This window comes from Colius striatus, chromosome 12 (genome assembly GCF_028858725.1).
Source record: "Colius striatus isolate bColStr4 chromosome 12, bColStr4.1.hap1, whole genome shotgun sequence".
In the NCBI taxonomy this organism is placed as follows: domain Eukaryota; kingdom Metazoa; phylum Chordata; class Aves; order Coliiformes; family Coliidae; genus Colius; species Colius striatus.
Window position 1 is genome coordinate 11,917,919 of NC_084770.1, and position 26,622 is coordinate 11,944,540.

The 26,622-nt window shown below is 39.6% G+C and overlaps 1 protein-coding gene across 3 annotated transcripts; it reads left to right on the plus strand.

Annotated features, from left to right (window-relative positions):
• The first annotated feature begins 266 nt into the window (after positions 1-266).
• GK5 (glycerol kinase 5) lies at positions 267-26,608 on the plus strand. Of its 3 annotated transcripts, none has more exons than XM_062005981.1 (17): positions 267-484; positions 1,484-1,577; positions 3,959-4,237; positions 5,680-5,755; positions 6,889-6,982; positions 7,730-7,861; positions 9,371-9,446; positions 10,109-10,170; positions 10,255-10,328; positions 10,656-10,716; positions 11,853-11,979; positions 13,317-13,421; positions 16,995-17,080; positions 20,103-20,206; positions 21,527-21,586; positions 24,138-24,271; positions 25,571-26,608. In XM_062005981.1, exons 1-17 carry the CDS (start codon positions 350-352, stop codon positions 25,705-25,707), a joined length of 1,836 nt encoding a protein of 611 aa, XP_061861965.1. In that variant the 5' UTR covers positions 267-349; the 3' UTR covers positions 25,708-26,608. The 3 variants fall into 3 exon arrangements, with proteins under 3 accessions (XP_061861965.1, XP_061861967.1, XP_061861968.1); XM_062005983.1 differs by having other exon boundaries at positions 3,959-4,195; XM_062005984.1 differs by lacking the exon at positions 3,959-4,237.
• Positions 26,609-26,622: the final 14 nt, after the last annotated feature.

The window sequence follows — 26,622 nt, forward strand, 5'->3', positions numbered from 1 at the left end:
AGCTGCATTTGGTACATTTACACAGATACTGCACAGAATAAGGATGGGGGTTTGTTGTGGCATTTTGGCTGTGTCTGGAGGGTCCCGGTGCGAGGGGCCTGGCTACGCAGCGCAGCCGCCGTCCCCGTGAGGCCGTGAGGGAAGTAGGCGCGCGGCTCCCGCCGCCCTGTCCGCCACGAGCGCCTCCCGCGCCGGCTTCAGGCCGCGGCCTGCGCGCAGCGCCCCGCCTCCCGCCGCCGCGCTCGCCGCGCCCAGGGGCAGGACGACCGGCCGCCCCCCGCCGGTGGCGGTTTATCTGTCGGGCGGCGGCCGCACTCGGCCAGCATTGCGTGCCGGCTCGCGGAGGGCGATGCCGTGGGAGCAGCAGGAGAGTGGTGGCGCCGAGCCCGCGCGCTTCGTGGTGGGGGTGGACGTGGGCAGCACGGTGGTGAAATGCCACGTCTATGACCGGGCGGCCGCGGTCAGAGGCTCCAGCTGCAGGAAGGTGAGTCCGCGGCGGAGGAGGGCGGGGAGGGCCGCGGCCAGGCGCAAGCGGCGGGACTTGGCAGCCTGAGGCGCTTTTGGCGCCTGCGGGCGGGGCCGGACGTGCTCGCCTTTCCCCGAGCGTCCCTCAGCGCGGCGAGGTACCGGGAGGCAGCGGGTGGCGCGAGTCGGCAAGGGGGGAGTTTCCAGCCGCTCCCTCAGGTTGACTTTTCCCAGGTCCGATAGGGACGGCTTCCTCAGGGCAGCCCCGGCCCGACTGAGAGCTTCACGGGGGTACCACCATTGTACGTGCCCCGTTACCTTTGGGCATTTGCGTGCCTGCTTTTCCTAGTTACATTCGCGTTAGTCGCTTTAATCCCTCTTCAAACAAAAGGACTTTTGTTAGTGAGACGTAGCTGAGACTTTTGCAGGACTTGGGTTGACGCACGTCCCCTTCTGTAACAGGGCCGTGTAAAAACGTCTCAACTTTCAGACGTGAATTTTAGGCTGGTTTGTGATTTTGGAATCGAGACAATCTCTAGAATTAACTGTTAGTTATCGTTAGCTATTGCAATTAAAAGATTGTAGCGAAGAGAAGTGTAAGAAATATTGTGGGTTTTCAGAGATGGAAGGGGATGCTTTTAGTGAAGCAGACCCTGCCTCTTACTGGAAGCCCATGTGTCCTGCTGTGCCTTGCTGCTAGTGAGCTGGACAGAGCCAAAAGGCGCTCTGAGAAACCTCACTTACAGTTCGGAGCCCCAAAATGGGTTTACAGTCTCTCTAGTTTCTGTGGATTGGGATTTCTTTAATTCCTCTGAACCAAGGTGGTCTTCTAGAGATCACACACCCACGTTTAGCAATGTTTTAAAAAGTGACTAAAGCTCTTGTTTCTACTTTTACAGTAGATACAGAAAATTAAGAAGAGAATAAAGCAACACCAACTGTATTTATACAACCTTTCTCAAGAATGCTGGTTTCTGTGAATTATGGATTGTAACAATGTTGTCTGTTTTGTGAACAGGTAGAATCGCTTTATCCTCGTCCTGGATGGGTTGAATTGGATCCTGAAGTGCTGTGGGTTCAGTTTGTTTGTGTAATAAAAGAAGCTGTACAAGGTAACATCTTACAAAGTTTGAGAAGTTAATTAAAATTAGTGAAGTTAGTTAACTATAGGATTTTTATTTTAAGTACTGAAAATTTATCAGATTTACAGATTTACAACATATTTCAAGGCCTATTGTGTTATTATGTAAAACAGGACCTATCAGTTACTTTTTTATTTCACTAGGGCGAGATTAGGATTGAAGTAGAACCAGAAGCAATGTGCATACTCTATTGATGTGTCAATGACAATACATTGTTGTTCCAGCTTTTTGTATATGTATCCTTCCCCAGTATCTGTATTCCTTCCTCCAGATGCCTCTGTGTATGAACAGAGTAGGTTTGTTTCCCCTTCCAATTCACCATTATTCTGCTGCTGCTTTGTGTGTATTAATGTGACAGAATGAAAGCAGGATGATGTGTAATTATGCTTGCTTGATTACAACCTGATATTCCTGCTTTTCACGTTCAGACTGCAAGAGGTTCTTAAAGGCTGGTTCCTGTATCGTTGTTCTGTGCTTGTGGTGGATTAGCCCTGGCTGGGTGCCAAGTCCCCACCAAGTCATTCTGTCACTCCCCTTCCTAAACTGGACAGGAGACAGAGAATTAGAACAAGAGGTTTGTGAGTTAAGGACAGGGAGATCACTCAGCAATTAGTGTCACAGGCAAAACAGACTCAACCTGGGGAGAAAACGGTTTGATTTATTAATGCACCATCAGAACAGAGAGATGAGAAATAAAACCAGATCTTAAAACACCTCCCTCTACCTCTCCCTCTTCCCAGGACTCTCCTTCCTTCACCCTCCAGTGGCGCAGGGGATGGGGGTTGCAGTCAGTTCGTTACAGATGGACTTTGCCACTGCCTCTTCTCAGGGGGAGCCCCCCTTACACTTCCCACTGCTACACTGTAGAGTCCCTCCCGATGGGAGAAAGTCCTTCACAAACTTCTCCAGCATGGGTCCTTTCCATGGGCTACAGATCTTCACAAACTACTCTGGCATGAGCTTCCCACGAGGGCAACTCTTCACACACTGCCCCAAAATAGATCGTCCATGGGAGAACAGTCCTTCAGGTACCAACTGTTCCAGCTGGAGTCCCTCACAGGATCACAAATCCTGACAGCGAACCTGCTCTGGCATGGGCTCCTGTCTCCCCACAGACTTCCAGGTCCTGCCAGGAACTTGCTTCAGGGTGGGATTCCCACAAAGTCACAGCCTCCTTCAGACACCTACCCACTTCGACGTGGGGTCCTGCACCGGCTGCGAGTGGAGCTCTACTCCCCCATGGACCTCCATGGACTGCAGGGGCACAGCTGCCTCAACACAGTCTTCACCACAGATCACTGGGGAGTCTTTCTTTCAGGGTCCAAGCACCCTCTTCTTCCCTCTCCACTGACCTTGGTGCCTGCAGAGACATTCTAACTCCCTGTTGCTGCTGCGGTTTAGCAACTGCAGCAGCAACTTCTTCCCCTTCTCAAATATGTTATTCACAGAGGCGTTACCTCAATCACTATTTGGCCAGGCCTTGGTCACTGGCAGGTCCATCTTAGAGTTGATTGGCAATAGCCCTATGAGCTACAGGGTAAGCTCTGGCAGATCTTTGTTTAAAGAAGCCACCCCTCTAGCCCCCCCTGCTACCAAAAACCTGGCCCAGGCAAAACCACTACATTGCTGTTTATACTTTAGCCTAAAATTTTCTAGTACACCACATAATAAACACACACAAATCCCTTTTCTGCGAGATCTTTTGTGTCTTTTTTTTTTTCCCCCCTCTTCTCTGGATGCTGCTCTAACCGTGTGCTTAGTACACGTGCTACAACTCCCACGGCTTTCCCATTACATTGTTTCCAGCCTTCTGCAGTCCAGCATGGGTCAACTTCTGTGCAACATTGATACTGTGGACCTGTCAGCTGTACCCTAGCTCTTCCACAGTGCCCCAGCCTCCTTGTCATGCATGCATGCCTCATATTCTTTCTGTCAGTGACTCAAGTTCCTCCTCTTCACCCCCTTGTGCAGTTTGGTCTCCAAGTTTTGCTCTGCATCCAAGCCTGTCTCTGGGCAAAACTACTCTTGTCTCTTCCTTTGGAAGGCAGCCTAGGGGACCGGAAAAGTAACTGTTACCAGGTGATTATTTTGGGCTCTTGATCTGTTTTCCCAGCAGCCACAGCTATCACAGGAGTAGCAATGCCACCTCAGCCCCTAAAGACTTTATTAGCTTCCCTCACTCCCATTCTGTGGGGCAAACCAGGAAGGCAGATTTTTTTATCTAGCTTTAAAAGGGGAAGCTTTTCTTGTGGCCAAGTTGTGTGCAAGTCATTTTTAAGTGTTACGTTACGTAAGTGACTGTAAGCTCACACTGCTGTCAGAAAAAAGCAGTCCCATCCTCCTTTTTACAGGGTTGTTTCAAATCCAGGGCAAGTTCCTGAATTCAGTCACCCCATGGCTGGTTGTTGGCAGAGCTTCACCAATGTTTGTGCCAGTACAAGAGACAATGCGGTGCCAGACACAGGAACGACTGGAAGCAGAAGGACGGCACAGGAGCACTTTAATTTACAGGGCTTGTGGAGCTATTCAGTATTACCTAAAGGTGGAAACTACTTCTGACTGCCTCGTCCCAGTGCTCTCTCACTCTGGTACTGGCTCAACCCTTCCAGGAGACAGTTTAGCTCCAAAATGTCTGTGTTTGTCTTCTGAATTGTTTTTCTAATGCAGGTTGTCTCTACTCACATAGATGCCTAGAGACCATAACAGTGCAGGGAAGGTGATGGGAGCAGGCAGGTTGTGGAGATGGGCAGGAGTAACATGTGCTACTAATCTGTAGTGAGTTGTGGTAGTGCTGATATGGCTTTGCCTTCATTTTATACCCAGCTGCTACTGAAAAAGGAATGCAGTGGTTCTGAAGCCACCCACACCCAGGAGGGTGGAGCAGTGGAGAAGGTCAGCTTCCAAAAGCACTGAGTTTATTTTCAGCTGATTGAGGGCCTTGATACCACTGTCTTTGTGAATGTACGGGTCAGACTAAGGGAAGGTGTAGAAGCACAAGGAGAGGTTGGCAGAGCCAGATATGCCCTTTCTCTGTGAAAACCCTTTCGTAATTGTCACTCAGGTTGTGGGTTGTAGAGTCTGCAGTATGTGCTTACACAAATGAGTAACTGCATGTGAAACTTAAGAACACTTTCAAGCAGGGCATACTTAATTTGTGATTTGTTCAAGTAATGGGCTTGAGAGCCCTTCAGTGTAACAGGACTTTGGACAAAATAGTCATTTAAGTGAAATTTCTTAATGTAATTTTTTTTCCGCATAGTTTTGTTTCTGGAAGCATGTGTGAAGGTACTTGAGAAGGTAACCAGAGACACTTTGAAAATAGCTGTGAACATATTTCATAATTTACCATTAATATTTTAAATATATATATTCTTTTGTATATAATTGAAGAAATATTCTGGAACAGTTATTTGAAAGTAAGGTTTAACAGCAAAATTGGTGTATACCCAAGTGTCTGTTGTTATTGTTCTGAATTTAAGTATACTTGATTGCATTCAGTGATATGTGGTTTAAGCAGATTTGTTTGTCTGATGTTTTGAAAGATTGCGTAAGGAACATTTAAGATGAGACATATCATCAAAGTGATATAAATCTCATGGCACGTTGACATAAATCTCTTTACTGCCTACAGAATCAAGCTAGTTTTGTTTCTCTATGGAATTTCTTTCCATAAGCTTGTAAAGATAATTCCCGTGTTTGTGCTTTTGTTCCCATTCATCCATGTGAAATGCACATTTTAACTGATTGCATAGACATATATAACCTGCTTGTCTGTCTCTGGACTTGTTCAAGTAGAGTATGAATGTGGCTTTCAGAAAGCAGAAAGAACTAGTATGCCACAACTGGTGTTGTAAAATACAGGTGGTTTTACCTGCTTTGGAATCAGCTGTTTGACTCAGAGTTCTCTAGTATTTCACTGTTCTAGCCCCTTAGGTAGGCAGTCTGTAGAGATTAATATTCTCTCAAATTGTTAATTTCCTAAATATTCCATAGGGTTTACAATTGTATTGGAAAAGTCTTTTTGTTCATTTCTTCAAATAAATGTGGGAGTTTCGGGTGGTTTGTTTTTTAGCTGCAGGACTTCACATGAGGCAAATTGCTGGTCTTGGTATCTCAACACAGAGAGCAACGTTCATCACATGGCACAAGTATGTATATTGTTTGTTTAAAATGAATTTGGGTTCCTTTGTGTTCGTAGTCAGGGCAATCTCAAGCACAAATACAGGCTGAGCAGTGAGTGGGTTGAGAGCAGCCCTGTGGAGAAGGACTGGGGTGTGTTGGTGGGTGAAAAACTGAATATGAGCTGGCAATGTGCACTTGCAGCTCAGGCAGCCAACTGTCTCCTGGGCTGCACCAAAAGCAGCATGGCCAGCAGGTCGAGGGAGGAAATTCTCCCCATCTACTCTGCTCTTGTAAGACTCCCACCTGCAATGCTGCATCCAGCTCTGAGGCCTTCAACATAAGAAGGACATCAGCCTGTTGGAGAGAGTCCAGAGGAGGGCCATGAAGATTATCAGGGGACTGGAGCATCTCTCCAGTAAGACAAGCTGAGAGAGTTGAGGTTGTTCACCCTAGAGAAGGGAACCCTCCAGGGAGACTTTAAACAGCCTTCTGGTACCTAAAGGGGATAACAAGAAAGCTGGGGAGGCACTTTTTATATGGGAATGGGGTGATAGATGATTCAAACTGGAAGAGGGGAGATTTAGATTAGATGTAAGGAAGAAGCTCTTCCCTATGAGAGTGGTGAGGCACTGGCACAGGTTGCCCAGAGAGGTTATGAATGCCCCATCCTGGAAGTCTTCCAGGCCAGCCTGGATGGGGCTTTGAGCAACCTTGTCTGGTGGAAGATGTCCCTGACCATGGCAGGGGGATTGGAATGGGATATCTTTAAGGCCTCTTCCAGACCATTCTGTTCTATAGACTGGATGGAAGCAGACTGTAGAATGATAGAACTTGGTCAGATCACAACCTGAAAGCAACAAATGACAGTTATTCATGTTCTCCTTTGTTTGTACAGCCACACCTTAGCGCAATACAGAATGGTTTCTAAGTATGTGTTCTTAGTACTTTGGAAGAGATGAACACATATGTACTTTTGATTCTGGTGAGAAATCTCAAAATGACTGCATGCCTGTTACTCATTCTTAAAATCCACCAGGAGGATATGCTCTTATTTTGGCAGCTGACCTAGTGTTAAGTGTGAATGGTGAGTGATAGTGAATTTTTGGGGCAGTATATGTTCTGTAGTTTTAAATGAGAATGTTCAAATACTGTTTTTCAGGAGGACAGGGAAACCTTTTCATAATTTTATAAGTTGGCAAGACTTGAGAAGTGCTGAACTTGTGAATTCCTGGAATAAGTCCCTTCTGCTGAAGGTAAAACTGCTAAGCTAGATACTTGGACGTATGAGAACTATTTCATTTTTATAAAGAGTAAAGACAACATATGAAATACTGCAAGTGTCCTGTTAACATGCCAAGATGATGTGCTGTGGCCTAAAAATATTTAACTGGGGAAGGCTAGCATGGAAGGTAGTACCAAGAAACAATCCAATACAGATAGCCTGAGGTAATTAATTGTAGGAGAACTTTTGCTGAAATAACAGTATGTAATGCTGTCAACTACATCGCGAATTGTGCTCATATAGGTGAGCTGTCTGCATAGAATCATAGAATTGTTATGGTTGGAAAAAAATCTTCATGATCATTGAGTCCAACCAGTCACCTCACACTGCCAAGCCCATCTCTACAGCATATACCTCAGCACGTCATCTATGTGTCTTTTGAATACCTCTAGGGATGGTAACTCCAACACCTCCCTGTGTAACCCATTCCAATGCTTAATAACCCTCTTCATAATGCAGAGCTGTCTCTATCAGTGTGCCAGCAGAAGTCAGTAAAAGACTTGCTTAATGCAGCTGCCCTTCCCTGTCATATTTGTTGTAGGAAGGCTGTCTGTTGAAATGCTGTGTAAAGATTCTGTAACAGAATCCCAGCATTATGGATTTCATCTCATATCTACAGCTTTCATCTGTTTTGTCATCCAATTATCCTTCTGACAATTGATCAGAAATATTTAAAGGGAGAGATTAAAAATTATGTTACTGTTCTCTTTTGAAACAGGTAATCCATGTTATTTTTACAGTGCTTCATTTCTTGACGGGAAATGATCGATATTTGGCACCAAGTTTTTTTACTTTTTCAACACAACAAGCTTCTATGAAGTTATCATGGGTTTTTAAAAACATACCTGAGGTAAGCTGGAAAGGGACAAGTAATAGCTTTAAGTCATAATAATGACTAGTGACTTAGGTTGGTTGTAATCTCTTCAGTTTAGTCTTGCTTGTTCTTTTCCCCAGAAGAACCAGAATGAAAGACTTCTATTTGTGTTAATGTTCAGAGCCTGCCTACCTCAATATCTACTCATGTTTATACAACTTTTTCTTTTGATCTTGGAAATGTGTAGTAGTAAAAATTTTTCTTTGTGGAAAGGTAACAGAATGACATCACCTTATTTAATTTAATAGAATTACACAGTTTTTCAAAACAAAGTACAATTATTTTGTTTTCACTCTAGTTTTGTATGACAATTGTATTACCAACTGGCACTCTTTATCTTTCTACTCTATTATTTAAGTGTTTACAGTCTTGCAAATAACATTGTACCGGCAATTTATTTTGCATTTAGTTGTAGCCTGGGTTGGAAAATACACATAAAATAAGTTGTACTGGAACAATCTAATGAACTAATGGACACTGAGCTATTTGTTGCTGTATTCTTTGCTCTGATCCTTACCATTTCCCTTGTTTCTTCCTATTGAATTTGTAGCTTTAGTCATCTTATTTTCTATGTTAATTTACAAGTAATTTTTTAAGACAGTGGTTAGCATCCATTTTCTATGTCATGTAAAGAAGCCCCGAAATTTTTTAGGTTTGGCTGGTATTTTCTATTACAAAACTAACTGTTAGACGATCAAGAGTAATTTGTTACTGTGCTGTGACCTGTTGAAAGTGTGAGACGTGAATTTGGAAGATGATAGAATTGAAGGTTATACTGCTGAGTCTTCAGTGTGAAGTGAACGTTCTCCCACTTTTTGTCAGACAGTGATACTTGAAATATGTAACTATCAAACCAAGGAGCTCAAAAATTCATGTCTTTTAATTCCAGAGAATAGTGTGTTCACAGATGTTTTGAGTTAGTTATTTCGTAAGTTCTGTTTATCAATTCTATGGCTGTACATATTAGAAATTAGATGAAACCTGAGTTTCTCATTTTAAAGGGTATAAGTTCACAAGGCACAAAATAACTTTAACTCTTTACAGACATAATAAACCAGAAAATAATGGCTCTATCTTCTTATTGTTGTCAAGCACATACTTTAAAATGCACCCATTTCTTTGGTTTCTGATTTTTTTTTTAAGTGCTGTATGCATGGGTATGTCTTTGTTCACCACTCCTTCACCACTATTGCAATCGTGACTATATAGTTTCCCTTTTTAAGATTCTGATGCAGCTATGGTAAAAGATTAACTGCTTTTCCTTCCTTAGCAGCAACTGTCAGAATGTGTGCTTATTCTCTTGTTAGGAACTGTAGGATAATACTGTTTACATAGCCAATTCACCCTTTTGAGAGGAAAAATTGCAGTTATTTTCTGGGGACATTATCATTAATGCCAAAGAAAATGAGAAAAAGAATCAGGAAATATGTTCCTCTATTGTACCCAGTTGTAAATACTTTCTCTGTATGTTTATTTTATTCCCAGGCTGAAGAAGCTGCTAGAAAAAATAACTGCTGCTTTGGAACAGTTGACACATGGTTACTGTATAGATTAACTAAAGGTGAATGTTACTATTCCTCTTAAATATAATTAAAACATACCGGAGTCTAAGTAATGATGTTTATGACTGTCATTGATATGTCCTAGAATTCATATAGTTTTTTGACAGTTTATGTTTTTTATAATTGGTGAATATTGTAATATATTTTATGTTTAAAACAAATAACTTCTGAATTCACTTTTTTTGGGGGCTGCCCAAAAGGGTAGTCAGAAAGGGAAGTAGTTTTTCAATATAATCAACATTTTAAGCATTTAAGATTTAAAGAGAACCACTAGAGTAATTGGCCATGATTGAAGAGAAACAACTGTGAAAGCAGAGTAAAGAATTGTTACAAATGTGTAAGAACTGTAAGTTTCTGTCATTTCAGGGCTATCACTTGGATAGATTATGGCAGATGCAGTCAGTGTGGTACATATTGTCAAAAGTACAGTCCCTTCTAGCCAGTTGCGTGAGGGTAAAAAAAGGTAATTAATGACTATACATTATAGTGAGTAGTAGGGAAAGTCTGTGTGCTCATTGTACTGTTATGACTTGCCTATAGACACTTGTTTTATATTTCATGGGAGTCATTGAGATGTTTAAAGAACAAGTGTGTTTAAAATGGTTCTTAAATATTTGGATGCCTAAAGTCTTACTTTGTTCCTTTGGTTTTTTTGCGGTAGGTTCTGTGTATGCTACAGATTACTCAAATGCCAGTGCTACGGGCATTTTTGAACCCTTTACGGTATGTGCTGTTCCAAACCAATGTTGTTCCTATTGTGCTTCTGCGAGAATTGCTGACAGTTTTACTTTTTCCTCATTATTTCAGAAATGTTGGAACCCCACTTTGTGTAATTTACTTTCCATTCCAATGTCTGTTTATCCGCCAGTGAAAGACACAAGGTAACTATGAAGGCATATCCGAAAGAATATGGTAACTATTAAATTAATTGCTTTCAGTACCTCATCTACACAAGCAAAGTAATACATAGATACACCCCAAAAAATTAATGATTTTTATATGCACATGTGCTTTTTTAACACTAGATCCAAAACTTTAAGAAGTACTCATAGTAAAAATCAAGTGAGAGTTTTAATGCTTTATTTAAAATAAATGGGTAGCGTTACCTTTCACATGTGATGCAGACCCAGGTCTTATACGTCTAGATTTCATTGTAACAAAAAGGTCCATTTCGTGTTCTGATGTTTCTCTATAACATTTGTTTTAAGCTTCAACTTTGGATCAGCTGACTCTGAAATATTTGGGGTTCCTATTCCAATAATGGCACTGGTGAGTGAAAATGTTTTCTTACTTAAATCTATATACTTGTACCTATACTGTTTTTATCTAGCTTTGATTTCATACTTGCTTATTTAGTAACTATTCTCTATTCTTTTCTATGACTTAACTACATGAGAATTGTTTGCTGAATTTTTCTTCAAAAAAACAGTTTATGGCCTTAGGGGGAAAGGAGAAGAGAAGAAGGGTAGAGATTTCTACAGGTAGACATTGTTTAAGGTTAAGTGATGAAATAATTAAGCACTGAGTGTGAGACTTGAGAAATGAATTCTGCCCTAAGCTCTGATAATGTCTCTCTCTGGCTTACAATCAGTTATTCTGTATAAAGTTGTGCTATGGGGTCCATTCTGGCTTGACTCCACAGAAATGTAAGAATATTTGTTAATAGGTCCACTTATTGTATGGTACTTTTTTTTTTCCCTCCTTAAAATAAATGGCAAATAACATGTTCTTGCCTCACTAGTTAGGATTTTTGAAAAGAAATACCTGTAGTTTTTGTGATGACTTATAGAAAAATCTACTCAAATTGAGCTAGATAGAGAAAATGTCACCTAGCTAACATGAATTTCTCCAGCTATTTTGACAGAATTATAGACTCTAATTTATCCATAAACTTACTGTTTCACTAAGCAAATATATATATTATAACCACCATTATTGTTGTAAATTTGAGCATGGAATAATTTGGTACAAGATGAGTAGCAGGGAAAACAGCAAGTGAGATCTCAAAACTTGAACTTTCTATTTGGGGGAAGAGGTATTCGAGCCAAGCTATGCTGTTCTGCTCCCTGGCATTGCAAGTGCCGCATTTAGCCTTCTCAAATAAGAGAACATAAAATATTTGTTTCTGTCTAAATCGTTTTTTCAGTATTGCAGGCAATACTACAGACATTCGTGTTGTGTCCCAACCTGGTATAATGTGATTCTAGTCATAAATCTGACTGTTGGAATGACCGGCAGATACTTCAGAAATTGTGCATTAGTCCTCTCTTAATGCTCAATTCCTTCCTGAATGGTTATTTGTAATCAGAACTCTGAAGTGTTTGCAGTGGTATTTTAAAATCCAGCGGCATGGCAGGTTGGTAGTTGGTAGCTAACTTGTCCTGTTGGCTCTGTTGGTATGGTAGGTGGCTGATCAGCAGTCAGCTATGTTTGGAGAATGCTGCTTTCACCCAGGAGATGTTAAACTGACAATGGGAACAGGTGGTTTCTGGAATGTGAATACTGGAGAGCGTCTCTTTGCATCACGGAGAGGTAAGATAATGCTGGTTTAGTTTTAGAGTATTTCATGTTACTTGACAGCTGTTAATGATGAGGATACCAAAGAGATAAAGCAGAGTTACACTTTTCCTTCTGATTTTTCGCTGTAGAAAAACAGCTTGAAAGTGTTTTCAGAACAGAAGACTGTAGAAAATTTAAATTAGAAATGTAGATCTTGGTTATTTTGATACACTCTCCTCAGGAGAATTTAAGTGACATCACTGATAATTACATCTGCTACCTCCAGCTCTCCTTTTTTTTTTTTTTTGTCTTCCTCACCTGTTCTTCTTCATAGCAGACTGTACAGTACAGGAATGGAGAAAAAGGGGATTGTTCCTCTGGCTTCTCACATCAAAATGTTCCAGTAGATCACTTAAGTTCCTCCTCTTGACCTCTTAAACTTTGGAGTACCTGCAGTGAGATAAAGCAGGATTAGCAATTATTAGAAATGAGATCCTCAGTATGTTTCTAGTGTTCAAAACTATTGTCAATGTTTGTGGTCTGTCAAGCTTGTTAATTTGTTGTAGACGGCTATTTGTCAGGGGAGCAACAGAAGGAACTGAAGTAAATTTGCCTGCACAGTCTCTGTCATATTTTTAAAGACTGACTAATTTTGGGAAGCCTACAATTTAAGGAGCGGATGGGAGGGGAGGACAGCACTGTGCTGAGGAGAGAGACTTTTTACTGGCTAAAGTCTGGAAGAACCTTGGACCTGAGATGTGTCAGAACTGAGTACCACAGACATGGAGTTCCCTATGAGTGCAAATGCCTTTTGGGCTAATCGGTGATGTCATTATGATGATACTTTTACTTAGGAAACCCTATGTATGTGGGCTGTGAAAATAAAATAAGGAAATCTTACTTAAACAGTCCATGGAAATATATTAAGGAAAAAATGCTGTAAGGTTTTTCCCTTTTGTTTTTCTCTCAAGAAAATATTTAGCTATTGTGATCTGATAGGAGTTGAAACCTTCACAGCAGTGCTGTGAGACTTTTACTGCTTTAGGCTGTTAGTTATGTGAAAATTATTTTCCCCTATGTTCTTTGGCTGATGGTGTGTTTAGTAGGACAAGTTAAGTTCCTAGCTTTCTTAGTGCTCTGGGCATAGTGATTATTTAAAGTTCACTTTGGTTTAACAAGCTCTTGTTCAAGTCACTGTAATCCCATCACTAAGTTTTTACACAATATGTTTAACCTCTATGAGTAACCTTTGCATTATGTAAAAGGATTGACTAAAAGCTGGTTTTAGGTTGGTTTATTGTGGGGGGTGCTTGTGTATGTGTTTTCTGGTAACTTTAATCAGGTGTTTTGTTTCATGGAAAATAATTAAGGTCTGTATCCGCTGATTGGTTGGAAGATTGGGAAGGAAGTTGTTTATTTAACTGAAGGCTGTATTTCAGACATTGGCACTTCCATAAAATGGGCTCAGGATATCAGTAAGTAGTTCTTAAATTTTATAGAGGATAAAATATATTATTACTTAAACTGTTTTATGGAGTTATGTTACTGGACTTGAGTTTATTATCCATAATTGAACAAGTAACCTACATTTTCTGGACAGCAAAAAATGCTCAGTCTTGTTAGTAGATTCTCACTGAGCATGCTCACTGGGGAATTTGGTTTGCATCTCCTTCAGACTCTGCCCCTTAGACTCTCCTGTAGGTTTTTTTTTCCTGAAAGATTTTACTCCTCACTTGTTTCCTCTTGAGCATGAAAAACTTCTTTATGTCTTTTTCTGTTTTTTCAACCTGATATCCAGATTTGAATAGAAAGGGTGTAAAGGAGACCTGTCTAAAGTTAATGTGTGCTGGTTTAGGGTATTTGGATTTGATTTTTTAGTTGAGGAGAGGCATAGAAATTGACTACCAATTATGTCTAGGTGCCATGATTGTGCAATACTGCATTTAAAAACATTTGCTGTAACAGTCCCCAGAGATCTCGAGTTTTACTTCGTCTATGTTGCTTCACATGTCAGAGACATAAGGCATGTTACTGCTTATTATGTAATGAAAAGATTTGTATTGCAGTTTAATAAAAGACTAAGAAAAATATTGGCTTTGTAGTAGCTGATGTTCAGAAGCACTGACCTTTTATAGGACAACCATTCTGAGTGCTCTAATAAACTATTTACTTGATTTATTTAGAAATTTAGTATACCTTTTTCTAAGATGCAAAAAAGGAATTCTTGTCTCAAATTTGGGGTTATCTGAGAAAGGTTTTCCTTAAGTGTGGCTCACCACAAAATGCAACATTTTTTGAGTTGTCAGCTTCTAGTGCATATGAGCCTATACTTGCTCAGGTGTGTCCCTTAAGGATTGAGTATGAGTCAGATTAGTTCTCAGGTGATCTTCATGCAACATTTGACTAAGCCTAGAGAATAACAGTCACTAGACTTTTGAGGAAGTTACTCAATTCAGTGCTTCAGATGCAAGTACCAGTGGTACATATACAAGATTCCTACTTCAAATTCCATACTTAAAATGGATACTTACCTATATGAAATGTATCCATACTTAAAATAGATACTATTGTTGTACACAGAGCAAGAGTATAAAGGAATTTTAGGTAGACAGCAGTGAAATGGATGTGACTTTCAGTTCTTATCATAGGAAAACATTGGGGAAACTTTAGAGGGAGATAAAATGTAGCCATCCTGCTTTAAACTCTGAAAGACCTTTATTTTATGGAACTATTATTGCAAAGAAGCAGAATTTAGAAACTTTTATCAGCTTTATGAATAAAAAGAATGATAAAACTTCTGCTCTACAGAAGGAGGTGGGCCAAAACACAAGGCAAGCTAATGACCTCAGTAAGGATAGTGGTGCTGAACATGGGTGCAGATGAGGCATATAATAGTGGTAAAAGTTTGGAAATAGGAATTTCTGCAGCAGGACAAACTTAGCTTAGTGGCTTCTTCTAGTGGGATCATGTGATTTCATTAATTTTGAAAAAGTAATATGTGAAATTTCAAGATGAAGTCAATCTTTTTTTTTCGTTTTCTATCTTGGCATAGGGATACTATATGTAGTTCAGTAATAGCAAGTACAGCAAGATGGAAAATATGTGATTTAGGCTTATTAGCTTGGGCACAGTAGAATCCAAAGCTTTCAAACAAATTTATGAAGATTACAAGTGATAAGTGAAACTCCTGGTAAGTTACCAAGATGGGTTTTCAAAAGATAAATTAGGCTAATCTAGCTCAATTTATCTTTACCAGGAGAATTTATTTCTTAGGCAAAAAAAAGCACTAGCTCAGTGCCTCTAGTCTTTTGTAAAAACATATTATGTAGCCACATAAGGACATTATTAGTTAAAACTACAGAAGATATGTGTTAGCAGAAGAATTGCATGTGAGTGAAGAAGAGTTACGAGAAGAGATATCTGTCTAGACAAAGAATAAAAGTAATGTCTATCAAGGAGATATTAGGATACCTTATTTATACTTTATCTATATTTGTGTGTCACTTGTAAAAATATTCAGGGTGCTGATAAAATATAATGATTGTTAAGGACTTTCTCTGTAGTTATTTGGTACTTGAGGTGACAATATCTTTGGGGAGGGGAAAAATCCATAGTTTCTGTTTTGCAAATCTAGGTTTTTAGTATGCCATTGCTAGCATTTGCAATTACCATTTATGTCTTATTTGGAAAACTAATGACCTTTTACAGGATGTGAAGATTAGGAGCCTATAGTAGACAGGTATGAGAGCATCCCTCGAAATTTAGTCTTCATCTGAATTTTTTATGTAACTGATGGGCACAAGATACAGGAGAAGTGCTCATTTCCCTTAAAACGTGTATATTGCAATAGGAAATTAATCATAGAATCATAGAATGGTAGGGGTTGGAAGGGACCTTTAGAGATCATCTAGTCCAACCCCCCTGTAGAAGCAGGTTCACCTAGATCAGGTCGCATAGGAACATTTCCAGGTGGATCTTGAAGACCTCCAAGGAAGGAGACTCCACAACCCTTCTGGGCAGCCTGTGCCAGGGCTCCCTCACCTCAACAGTGAAATAGTTTTTTCTTATGTTTAAGTGGAACTTTTTGTGTTCCAGCCTTATCCCATTACCCCTTGTCCTGTTGCTAGCTACTATAGAAAAGAGGGATGTCCCAACCTCCTGACACCCACCCTTTAGATATTTATAAATGTTAATAAGATCACCCCTCAATCTCCTCATCTCCAGACTAAACAGCCCCAGGTCCCGCAGCCTTTCCTTGTATGAAAGATGTTCCAGTCCCCTGATCATCTTGGTGGCCCTGCACTGGACTCTCTCCAGCATTTCTCTGTCCCTCTTGAGCTGAGGAGCCCAGAACTGGACACAGTACTCCAGATGAGGCCTCACCAGGGCAGAGTAGAGAGGGAGAAGAACCTCCCTTGACCTGCTGGCCACATTCTTCTTGATCCATCCCAGGATGCCATTGGCCTTCTTTGCCACGAGGGCACATTGCTGGCTCATATTTAGCTTATTATCAATCAGGACTCCCAGGTCTCTCTCTGCAGAGCTGCTCTTCAGCAGGTCAGTCCCCAGCCTGTACTGGTGCAGGGGGTTGTTGCTTCCTAGTTGTTGCCCAACTCTCAAGCCAGTCGAGATCCCACTGAATGGCAGCACAGCCTCTGGGGAATCAGCCAGTCCTCCCAGTTTGGTGTCATCAGTGAACTTGCTGAGGGTACACTCTGTCCCCTCATCCAGGTCATTGATGAAGATGTTGAACAAGACTGGCCCCAGAACCGATCAATCCCTGTGGAACTCCACTGGCCACAGGCCTCCAACTCGACTCTGTGACGTTGATCACCGCCCTCTGGGCTCTGTCATTCAGCCAGCTCTCGATCCACCTCACTGTCCACTCATCCAAGCCACACTGCCTGAGCTTTCTGATGAGGATGTTGTGGGAGACAGTGTCAAATAATATCAGAAATTAATATTAGCAAAGGCTAGCTCTAGATTTTTGGCTCTTGTATGAAGGAACAAGTGAATAATCAAAGCATATGACTTATGCATCTTTACAGATCTTTTCACCAATGTAGATGAAACAGCAAAAATGGCACGGAGTATTGTTGATTCTCAAGGCGTTTGTTTTATTCCCGGTTTTCAGGTAAATTTCTTGCTATTAGTATGAATGAGAATGTGTTTTTTAAAACCCAGTTAAAATTTTAATTTTTACTGTTTAAATGTAGCCATTCACATCTTATCACAGTACTTACTCTGTACTAAAATTCTTACTGTCTGTACTTCACCACTGCATTGTTACATTAGAATGCTTCAACAGCGCCTTCCCCCATGAGAGAAACTCTACAACATGGGAAGAGTACTCCCATTTGGCAGATGGAGAACTGGGGATCAGAGAAACTAAGTGATTTGCCCACAGTCACTCACACAGTGCCTGCAGAGACAGAAACCAATCCCTTTTCTGCCTCATGAGACACCTTTAAGTACTAATATAAAAATAATTAATACATAAATGTCTTGCTTTGTGTTTCTAAAAGTTCTTTTTTTTAAATCTTTGTTTTTCCACCTAACTTATTTTAACCTTAGCTTTTGTGTAAGTCCTGTATGTTAATAGAACAAGGCAAAGAGAAATTTCATTTCTTCTCCAGGTAGCCCACCCAGCTACCTTCTCTCAAACAGCCATCCTAATCATTAGATTTATTTTCTGGAACGTAAAGCCTGGTTATGTTGCAGTTCATCAATTGAGATTTTACTGTGAGCAGTTGTGCTATGAGTGAGCAAGTTTTGAGCCATGCCAGATTCCAACATTTGCAGAGATCCTGAGGTACACAAATGTTAGTCTGAATCTTTTTTGAACGTTTAATTCAATTAATATTTAACTTCTAGAGGTGTTAGTAAAACTTCTTTTTGTTTCTTCAGTTTGTGTTTTGCTTTGCAGATTTTTCTCCCTCTTTCTTTCTTGACGCTATCTCCAGAATGAACCCCAGCTAGCTTCTTGACAAATGTTGATTTGGTCTTTTTTTCCTTAATTCTAATATTCTCAGTCCAAAATTAGAAGCTTTACTTAGAAAACTGAATGGATTTCTTTTGAATTGTGACATCTAGTAACCACTGATAGTATCCACCAATGTGGATTCTTTGCCTTTAAGAAGTCCTGCTTATTCCAGTGGACTTCATTAGTTGCAGTGGACTGTGCTTCGCTAATTGACTCACAGGAAAAGAATCTGTATCTGTTTTAGAAACTGAGTGGATTAAATGGTATGAAAAGGGACATGAACAAGAGTTGAACACTTAATCACAGAATCATAGAATGGTAGGGGTTGGAAGGGACCTTTAGAGATCACCTAGTCCAACCTCCTTGCTAAAGCAGTTCCACCTAGATCAGGTCACACAGGAACATACCCAGGCAGTTCTTGAAGACCTCCAGAAGGAGCCTCCACACCCTCCCTGGGCAGCCTGTGCCTGGGCTCCCTCACCTGAACAGTAAAATAGTTTTTCCTTACATTGAAATGGAACTTTTTGAGTTCCTGCTTCTTTCCATTACCCCTTGTCCTGTCACTAGATACAATAGAAAAAAGGGATGCCCCAACCTCCTCACACCCACCCTTTAGATACTTGTAAATATGAATGAGATCTCCCCATAGTCTCCTCTTATCTAGGCTTATCTAGTCCACTTCTGGGACTGTAATCTCTCTGTTTAGCTTCCTTCTCTGGATACTAACACAAGTTGTTTCTATGAGAATATTTCTTCAAAATCAGAATTATGGTGGTTAGGGAGCATTCTTCAGGAACTCATATGTTCACCCTTACAAAGAGTAAAATGTTTCTCTACCCCTTCATATTAAGGCAGTAAGAATGAGTTTCCTAATGGATTCTACTGCTGTGGTGCAGCACACCGAGGAGAGCATCATTGTGAAAGTTTATTGGAAACTGAGTGAATATGTGCATTAACCATTTTTATGTATTCATTTTGCTAGAAGGGGGGATTCCCAGGCTTAATTTGCTGTGGTTACCAGTATCAACAAAAACTTAGGGCTCTTCATTAGGCTATATGCATATGTCCTGCTACTTTTTTCTTTATTTTAATGACTGATTCTTTCAAGGTACTCATCCTTATGTAGAAGATGAGTCTATGCTTTTTAGTGTATTATCTTGTATATGAAAATGTATAAACATGAAGCTATGAATCCTTACTGTGCTACTGGGCTGGATAAGTGGTGGCATTCTTAGAATGGGAAGGGTACTTGTATGTGAACAAAAGGAAAAAGAGAATTTTTCTTTTCCTATAATGAACAAGTTTGTTCTATTTTGGAACTTGTGCAAAATTCCAGTTTCCCTTTTGGCTGTGTGTGCCTATCCATGCACAATTATTTTTCTACATGTGATAGCATTTTCCTAACTTTATGAATATGTGTGTATGTATTTTGTAAGCATGACATTTAAACTTCTGGTGAGTGTTGTCATAATTGATACAGTGCAATGGGAAAGGATCACTTCAGCTTAAAACTTACTGACTACAGTGAAAATAAGTCAGACAAGAAGACAATAACATTGTCACAAACCAGGCATAGACCAGCAAACTTAGATTTTGTTAGAAAGTTCATTAGAGGGATGGAGAGGAGATTCAGCAATTGTAGTTCTGTAAAAAAAAAAAAAAGGACAACTTAATGACTTAGAATTTTAGCTGGACTCTCTTTATCAGTGAAGTATTACCATCCTGTTTTCAGAGTTACTTTTTCAAGTCAATTCATCTTTCAACACTTTAGGAGTGTTAAAAAAAAAAACAAAAAAACAAACCAAGAACTCAAACCAGGAGGGAGCTGTGTGTGTGAGAAATGTTGCTAGAGAACAGCAGTATCAGTGTCTCCTGGCTCTGTAGGACTTCAAGTAAAACCTGAATGTGTTCTAAAGAAAAGTCATACGGATTAGTGTTATTTAGTATGTCCGATTTGGAACAAGTCCCTTAAAACTTTTCCTGTTGAAAGAAGCTATTTATACTGAGTTAGCTAAAACAAACTGCATACCTCTTACATATTGTTTTCAATTTTCTTCTTTCACTATGCTGCCTGTAATTGTCGTAAGTTTATTTTTCTTTCCTACTATTTGACTTCTTTCTCAAAAGCCTACACATGCAATTCATTGGACTCATAGTGAAATCTTTGCTGCAGATTTCTGTGAATGACCCATATTTGTGTGCCTCTTTCACGGGGCTGAAACCTTCCACTACCAGAAGCCATCTTGTACGAGCTATACTGGAGTCTGTAGCTTTCAGGTACCATTTGTTTAATGATCTTGCTTATATTTTCATATGTTTCTTTTCATTTTTATCAGCAGCGTTAGTGGATACAAGATCTTCAGGAGTTTGTAAAATATGAACTGTAGTAGTCCATTACTGTTAGACTGAAAAGGAGTTTTAGCTGCTTCCCTTCTTTTTCCTTTGACACTTTACAAGGAAACTCATGTATAATTAGTTCAGAGACTTTATTATTAAGTAACCGCATAGAGATTCTTAAATTATATTATTTGTGTGTTCTAAAAATGTGTTCTGTTTCAAGTTTGTCCTTACTCTTTGGGCAGTGCTCTATTAGAAGCCGTAGCCCACTCCAGCTGTGTTTAAAGTATCTGAAGCTGAAAGTTTTACGTTAGCTCTTTATCTAAAGTCTGATGTGTTGGTGTTTTATAAAACACAGTAGTACTTCTTTAGAATTTTTAAAGATGTGAATGGACAACAGCTTCCAGATCTAACTGTCAAGTATTACTGCTAGTCACTGATGAATACCACGTTGGTACCTCACTGTGAAACAGATTGTTTCTGCCCGGCAAGCCCCCCTAGAATGGCTCCAACTGAAGCTTGAGTATGGTTTGAGCCTGCCTGACACAGCACTGTGGCCACTGTGAGAGCACTGATATGAATCCTTCCATCTAGTCACCAGCTCTGCTTTGGGTGTAATAACCTCCTGTAAAGAGGCAAAACGGATGTCTAGAGGAAGGTAATATTCTGAAGTGCTGCAGCAGTTTCTACTGCTTTTTTTTTCCTGCACTGTAAGAGGAGCGTGAGATGCTGATATATGTGAGAACAGTTCCCGAACCGTGGGTCTCTTGAAAACAGGGACGTTAAGAATCTCATCTCATTCAAATACATAACTGGAAAAGAGTACAGACCCTTTGTGTTTCACTCCCATTAAATGAAATGGTTTTAGAACAAGTCAAAAATATATCTTCAGATGTTCCCTTTAAAGAGCAGCTGGATCAACTCCAATTAACACTCTGTCAGCCTGGTTTTCTCACTCTAAACCATCTTGTCTATAGAAACTATCAGCAGATTCAGGTGAGGAAAATTAACCTTCTACAGTGGCTTACTATAGAATGGGCTGTGATTTAGCTGTACTTGTGCCTTCATAATGATGTATAACAAAGACATGGTACAATCTTTTTTCTTTAATATATGCATTCTGGAAACTTGTTAGCTACTGCAGCAGTTCTGACACAACTGAGGCATTTTTTGCCTTGTATTTTATTTTCTGACTAAGTAGATACTGGAAACACTTTATGGACTATATAATGCTTAATCCAACTAAATATTTTTTTAAAGAAACAAACAGCTTTATGATACCATTGTGAAGAAGGTACACATCCCTCTTCAAACAATACGGTAAGTTCTGTGTAACTTTGAAATTTGATCTATGGGAGTTTGAGTTTAAAAAGGGGGGAACTTTCTGTATTTCATCTACTGTAAAAATGTTGCCGCTGAGAAATAGATGGTTACCAAGTCAGATATTAATGTATTTCAAGCAGCAGTACTGTCAACCCACAGCAAGATTGGCTCTTAATTAAACTGTTGACATGGGGTTTTCAGTGGGTAATTCATTACTCTAATTATTTATTTTAAAAAGGCAAGTGCACTGGAGTACCTGTAGCAATGTCTACCACAAAGATCATGCTGCCCTTAGTTATAGTCTTGCGTACTGAATGTCTTGTGCTGTGTCTGCCGCAGCCTGAATATTTCTTGACATCAATTAATGCTGCATCTGTTTGTAAGGGAAAGAGGAGAACATTTTTGCAATTCAATTGTGAAGACATTGGATTTGCTTCAATCTTTGAAAGGGCAAATTAAATTTAGTGAGGTAACCGTGATCCCTAGAATATGTTTTCACAACATCTTGGAAAAATCTGAATTAAGTGTTGCTGGAAAACGACATTGCACGTTTTTGTAGGCACTCTGTTTGAACATGCTGGCTGTCTTAAAGCCTTAAAGCCTCAAGCCTTCTCAAGGGGAGCTAACTCTTCAGCATTTCTCCTCCTGGCAGCCAGGTGTCAATGTGACACCATGGTCAAGAACAGAGGAGCTTATTCCTGTCTCTCTCGTGTTTTTTTTCCTGATACTCTTACAAAGGAAGAAATAGACATGCAGGAAGTTCAGAAATCAGATGTTTGATTAGCGGAATAAAAGTGAAAGTACAAAGTGGGGGAGATAGAAGTTTCTGTCTTCCATCACATACTGAGGCAGAGTAGGCAAAGATGAAAGTACAGGCAGGCTTGGAGTTTTAATAAAAGGATTTTTTTAAATAGAGGTTTTGATCCTTAGCTTTTTTAGTATGGAAAATTGCTTCCAAAATTTGAGAAGTCATTTTAAGACTGTGAACTGAAAAATGGGAAGTGTGGAAATATTGCCTAGGGAACAGAATTTTTATCCTGTTTGCAATGTAATGTAAACTTTAAATCACATGATGATATTCTGGTTTATTCATTAATAGAAAATTGCTGTTCCATATAGTGAGTGTAATAGTTAACTATGATCAGTAGTGATGCAGCTTGTGGATTAAGCATTAGAAGAAAATGAGATACACTTAATGGATTTTTCAGTAGGGCTATAAGCTGCTCTCCCATTCTTTTGTCCACACATCTCCAATATCTGTCCATTACCTTTGATTTTTTTGTTGTTGTTGTTTTTGTACCATAAACAAGCTAATTCCCTTTTTAGCTATTGTCCTGTATCCCTTGTTTCTTCCCAGTCTCTGGCTTCTGCAAGCCTCTACAAAGTCATCATTTTCATTAGTCCTCTGCATTCCTGTTATTTCTCTCTGCTTATCTCAAGACCATCAAGGAAAGCACAGGGAATGAACCCTCAGTTTTAGTCCTCCTGTCCTGTGTTGCAGCGGTCTGCAGCAGCCTTTTACAAGGGTGATCCTGGTGATCCTTGGACTCCTGGAATGTCACCTATTTCCTTGTTCTGTGAACTAGGACATCCCTGTCGTGCAGGAACTTTGAGTTGGATGATGTACTGTACAGGTTGAATCTTCAAAGCAGCAAAGTTTAGCTAAATGTAAAACTGAGCTTTTGGAGTTTTTCTTCCTTTTTTTTCCCCCTTGGAACTTAATCAAATTATGTCTTATTTTTATAGAAGGAAAATGCATGTGACATGCACTGACCTTAAGAAAGTGACTGTGTCAATTTTATGCCATGGTGTAGAGGTGGCAACCCTGCTTAACTGTATGTACAAAGAAGCAGAATCTTCTATCATCACCAGTTGGGCAGTGCTTCCTGATTTTATTTTAAGAAACAGAAGAAACACTAAGCAACTGTTGAGTTTTATTACCCAACACTTTCTGTTACAATAATAAACAAGGGATGTCTTTACTGAACCACATTTGATAGAACAACAACTCTGTACCTGGCTGGTACTGGAGTCCAACAACATAAGGAACCAATCCATCACAATTCAAAGACTGCTTTTTGTTATATGTATCTTTTGTTTGCAGCAGTGATTACTTTGTACCATTAATAATCACTCTCAGATGATGAAAGATCAGCATTGATAAATTCTAGTTTTCTCCATTAAAAGGGAGAAACGTGATGCAGTTGGGAAGATGGATGGATGCCTCATTCTCATTTTCCTCAAAAAGAAGCAACTGTGAAGGCAGTTTAGCTAACCTAGTACAAAGATTTTTGTAGTAATGAAAGAAAATACTTTTCCAAATGTGAGAACACCATCTACTGTTCCTCTCTCAATTTGTAGGCATTCTTACTGGTTTTTTTTCTAGGCACCTTGTGCTGGCCTCTAAATTTGCCCATAAAATGAAAAAGCATTTGTGTGTGTGACAAGAAGATTTATGCATAGGCGTGAAAGCTCTGAAGTTGTTTTCTGAAGTGTTACAAATAAGCATTTGAACTAAATGCATTCTGTTTAACTTCTCTCCCTACAGAGCTGATGGAGGTGTCAGTAATAATAGTTTTGTTATGCAGATGACTTCAGATTTAATTAATAAGAAGATTGAAAAACCTGCAAATGCAGACATGTCTAGTCTTGGTGCAGCTTTTCTAGCAGGCCTAGCTTCAGGTATGTATACATTTACTCGAGTTTTGTTTTCCCTTCGTAATGCATGTTTGTAAATATGGACAAAAAATGTGCAAGAAAAAAAGAGGACACAACTTCAATTAATTGTAAAAATTCCCCAAAGCATTACTTCAGCTGTTTTTGTGGGCATGCAAGATAAGCTTATATTTCTTTGCATAGTGGTTTGTACCCATGTTCTTGAACTGGTAGACCAAAGAAACAGATGATAACATCATGCATGAGCCAAATCAAAGACCTTAGTTGTGTTTCTAATCCAGCGTCCTGATTTGCTGAGCTGTTACATGCTTGGTTTACATGAATGGTAACAGTGAGTTTAACATGAAAAGTTATCTGCTTATGTGTTTGTAAGATTCATTTACATTTAGAAGGATACATTACTGGAGAAGAAAGAGGTAAACCCTATTTTTGCCCCCTCTCTCTTTCTTGACTCATCTCATATTTGAGAGCAGAGTGTAGTGGGGGTGGACCACGAGAGAGAGAAGCTGTCAAATATATGTTCAACCATGTCATTCCTACGGAAGCTGTGAACTGCATCTGAGAACTGAGTCGTTATCCTTTAAAGCTTTCACAGAAATAAACACAATGGAGTACACACTAAATTATTAACAGGAAAAGAAAACCCAGCTCTACTCACACAGAGTTGTTTTATATAATTAACCAGACTTAAAACTACAAACTGTCAATGGTTTTGCTTAATATCCACCTACAAAATGTATTGCCATTAACTTCATTAAACAGTTTTGACATGTAAATAACACAACTGGAAGATTAAAACTCTATGCTTGTGTAAGACTTATTCAGCAATTACTACTGTAAGGAAGCTGCTGCCCTTGACAGAAAAGAATGATTCAGTAACATAAATTAATCTGAATACATAGCACTAGCTGTTTTCTGCCATTTCTGCATTTTTTTTAAGATGGTAGGAAAGTAACTTGTGCTAAGCCTTGGTTTCTCTGGCCTGTCTTCATTGAGAGGGACCTGCAGCTGAAAGCACAGTGTGGATGAAACCTTAGGGAACTTCAGTGTACCAAGGCTGTTCTTGGAAGCCATCCCAGTTAAGCAGATGTGCTCTTGTCAGGATTCCAAACAAGTGGATGCTATTGGAAAGGATTTTCACAATGTTAAAAATATGCTTCCCTCTGAGAAAGTTGTTGGTTGAGTAAAGAAAAGCTGTCATGATTTCTCACTGTGTTTCTGCTTTGGATCTCTTGGAAATAAATTAAAACAACTCAAAAATAACATGTTTGCAGTTGAGCTTGAGAATGAACTTTCTGTTTATAGGATTTTGGACTGGCAAAGAACAACTAAAGAAGCTAAGGCAAGTAGAAGCAGTTTTTGAGCCCCAGAAGGACTTGGAGGAATACAAACCTGCTATGGATACTTGGCTGCAAGCAATGAAACGCTCCCTGAACTGGTAGAATTTGGCATTTTAATTATAAAAGAATCAAAACCTTTAATTTGTACTTAGAAAATCTTCATGCTAACAGGACAGTAAAAGCCATCACTGAAATTTTTGATGGTATATACATGAAGTTATACAGTGCTTCACTTATGCCCATGCTGCTAGATTACTTAGCACACCATAATGAATCTTCATATTGTCCCTATGACAGCTGTAGTCCAGCTGCAGCACTTGTGTCCTTTCAGTGACCTCCTTTGGGTGGCCCAGCTGCTCAAATCCTACCATGTACTAGAGACAGGGAGATTTTTCCTATGAGGGGTTTCCTGCTGAAGAACTCACCTCCCTTTGGATCTTTTAATCTCCAGTATGTTAATCATCAAGGCAAGGTAAAAGGCGCATACACTTCCCTGGGCATTTCTGAGAAATGTAAAGTGAATGTTGTGGAGTTGGTTGTGATGAACTTGGTTGTGTACAAAGGTGTGTTCTTGTTAGTAGCCAGTCACAGTCTTTCGGTTGACTTTCTAAGGAAGCATTTGACCCAGCTCTATGATGACATTTTTGTGCACTAAATTAAGAGTAAATGCAAAAGCAAATAAGGCTTTCAGTACTCTATCAAAACAAATTAAAAAGAAATCCAAGATTTTTGTAGCTAATGGTTCCTATCTAGCAATTATAAGAAACTTTCTAATGACCAAAAGTTGTGTTCTCTGGCAAGGTTAATACACATACCTTAAAAGTATGCTATCTAGCTAAGGTATGCTATCTAAGGTATGCTATCTAACTTCTAATAACTTTGGGATTTCTGAGCCCGTTGTTAATCCTATTAGTATTTTTGGAAGAGGGGTCAAGAGTCTATTTTTGAAGCTATGAATTACTTTTCTATTTTTTAAATAAATTAAAATTAAATGTGTACTTAATTATTCTTATGAAT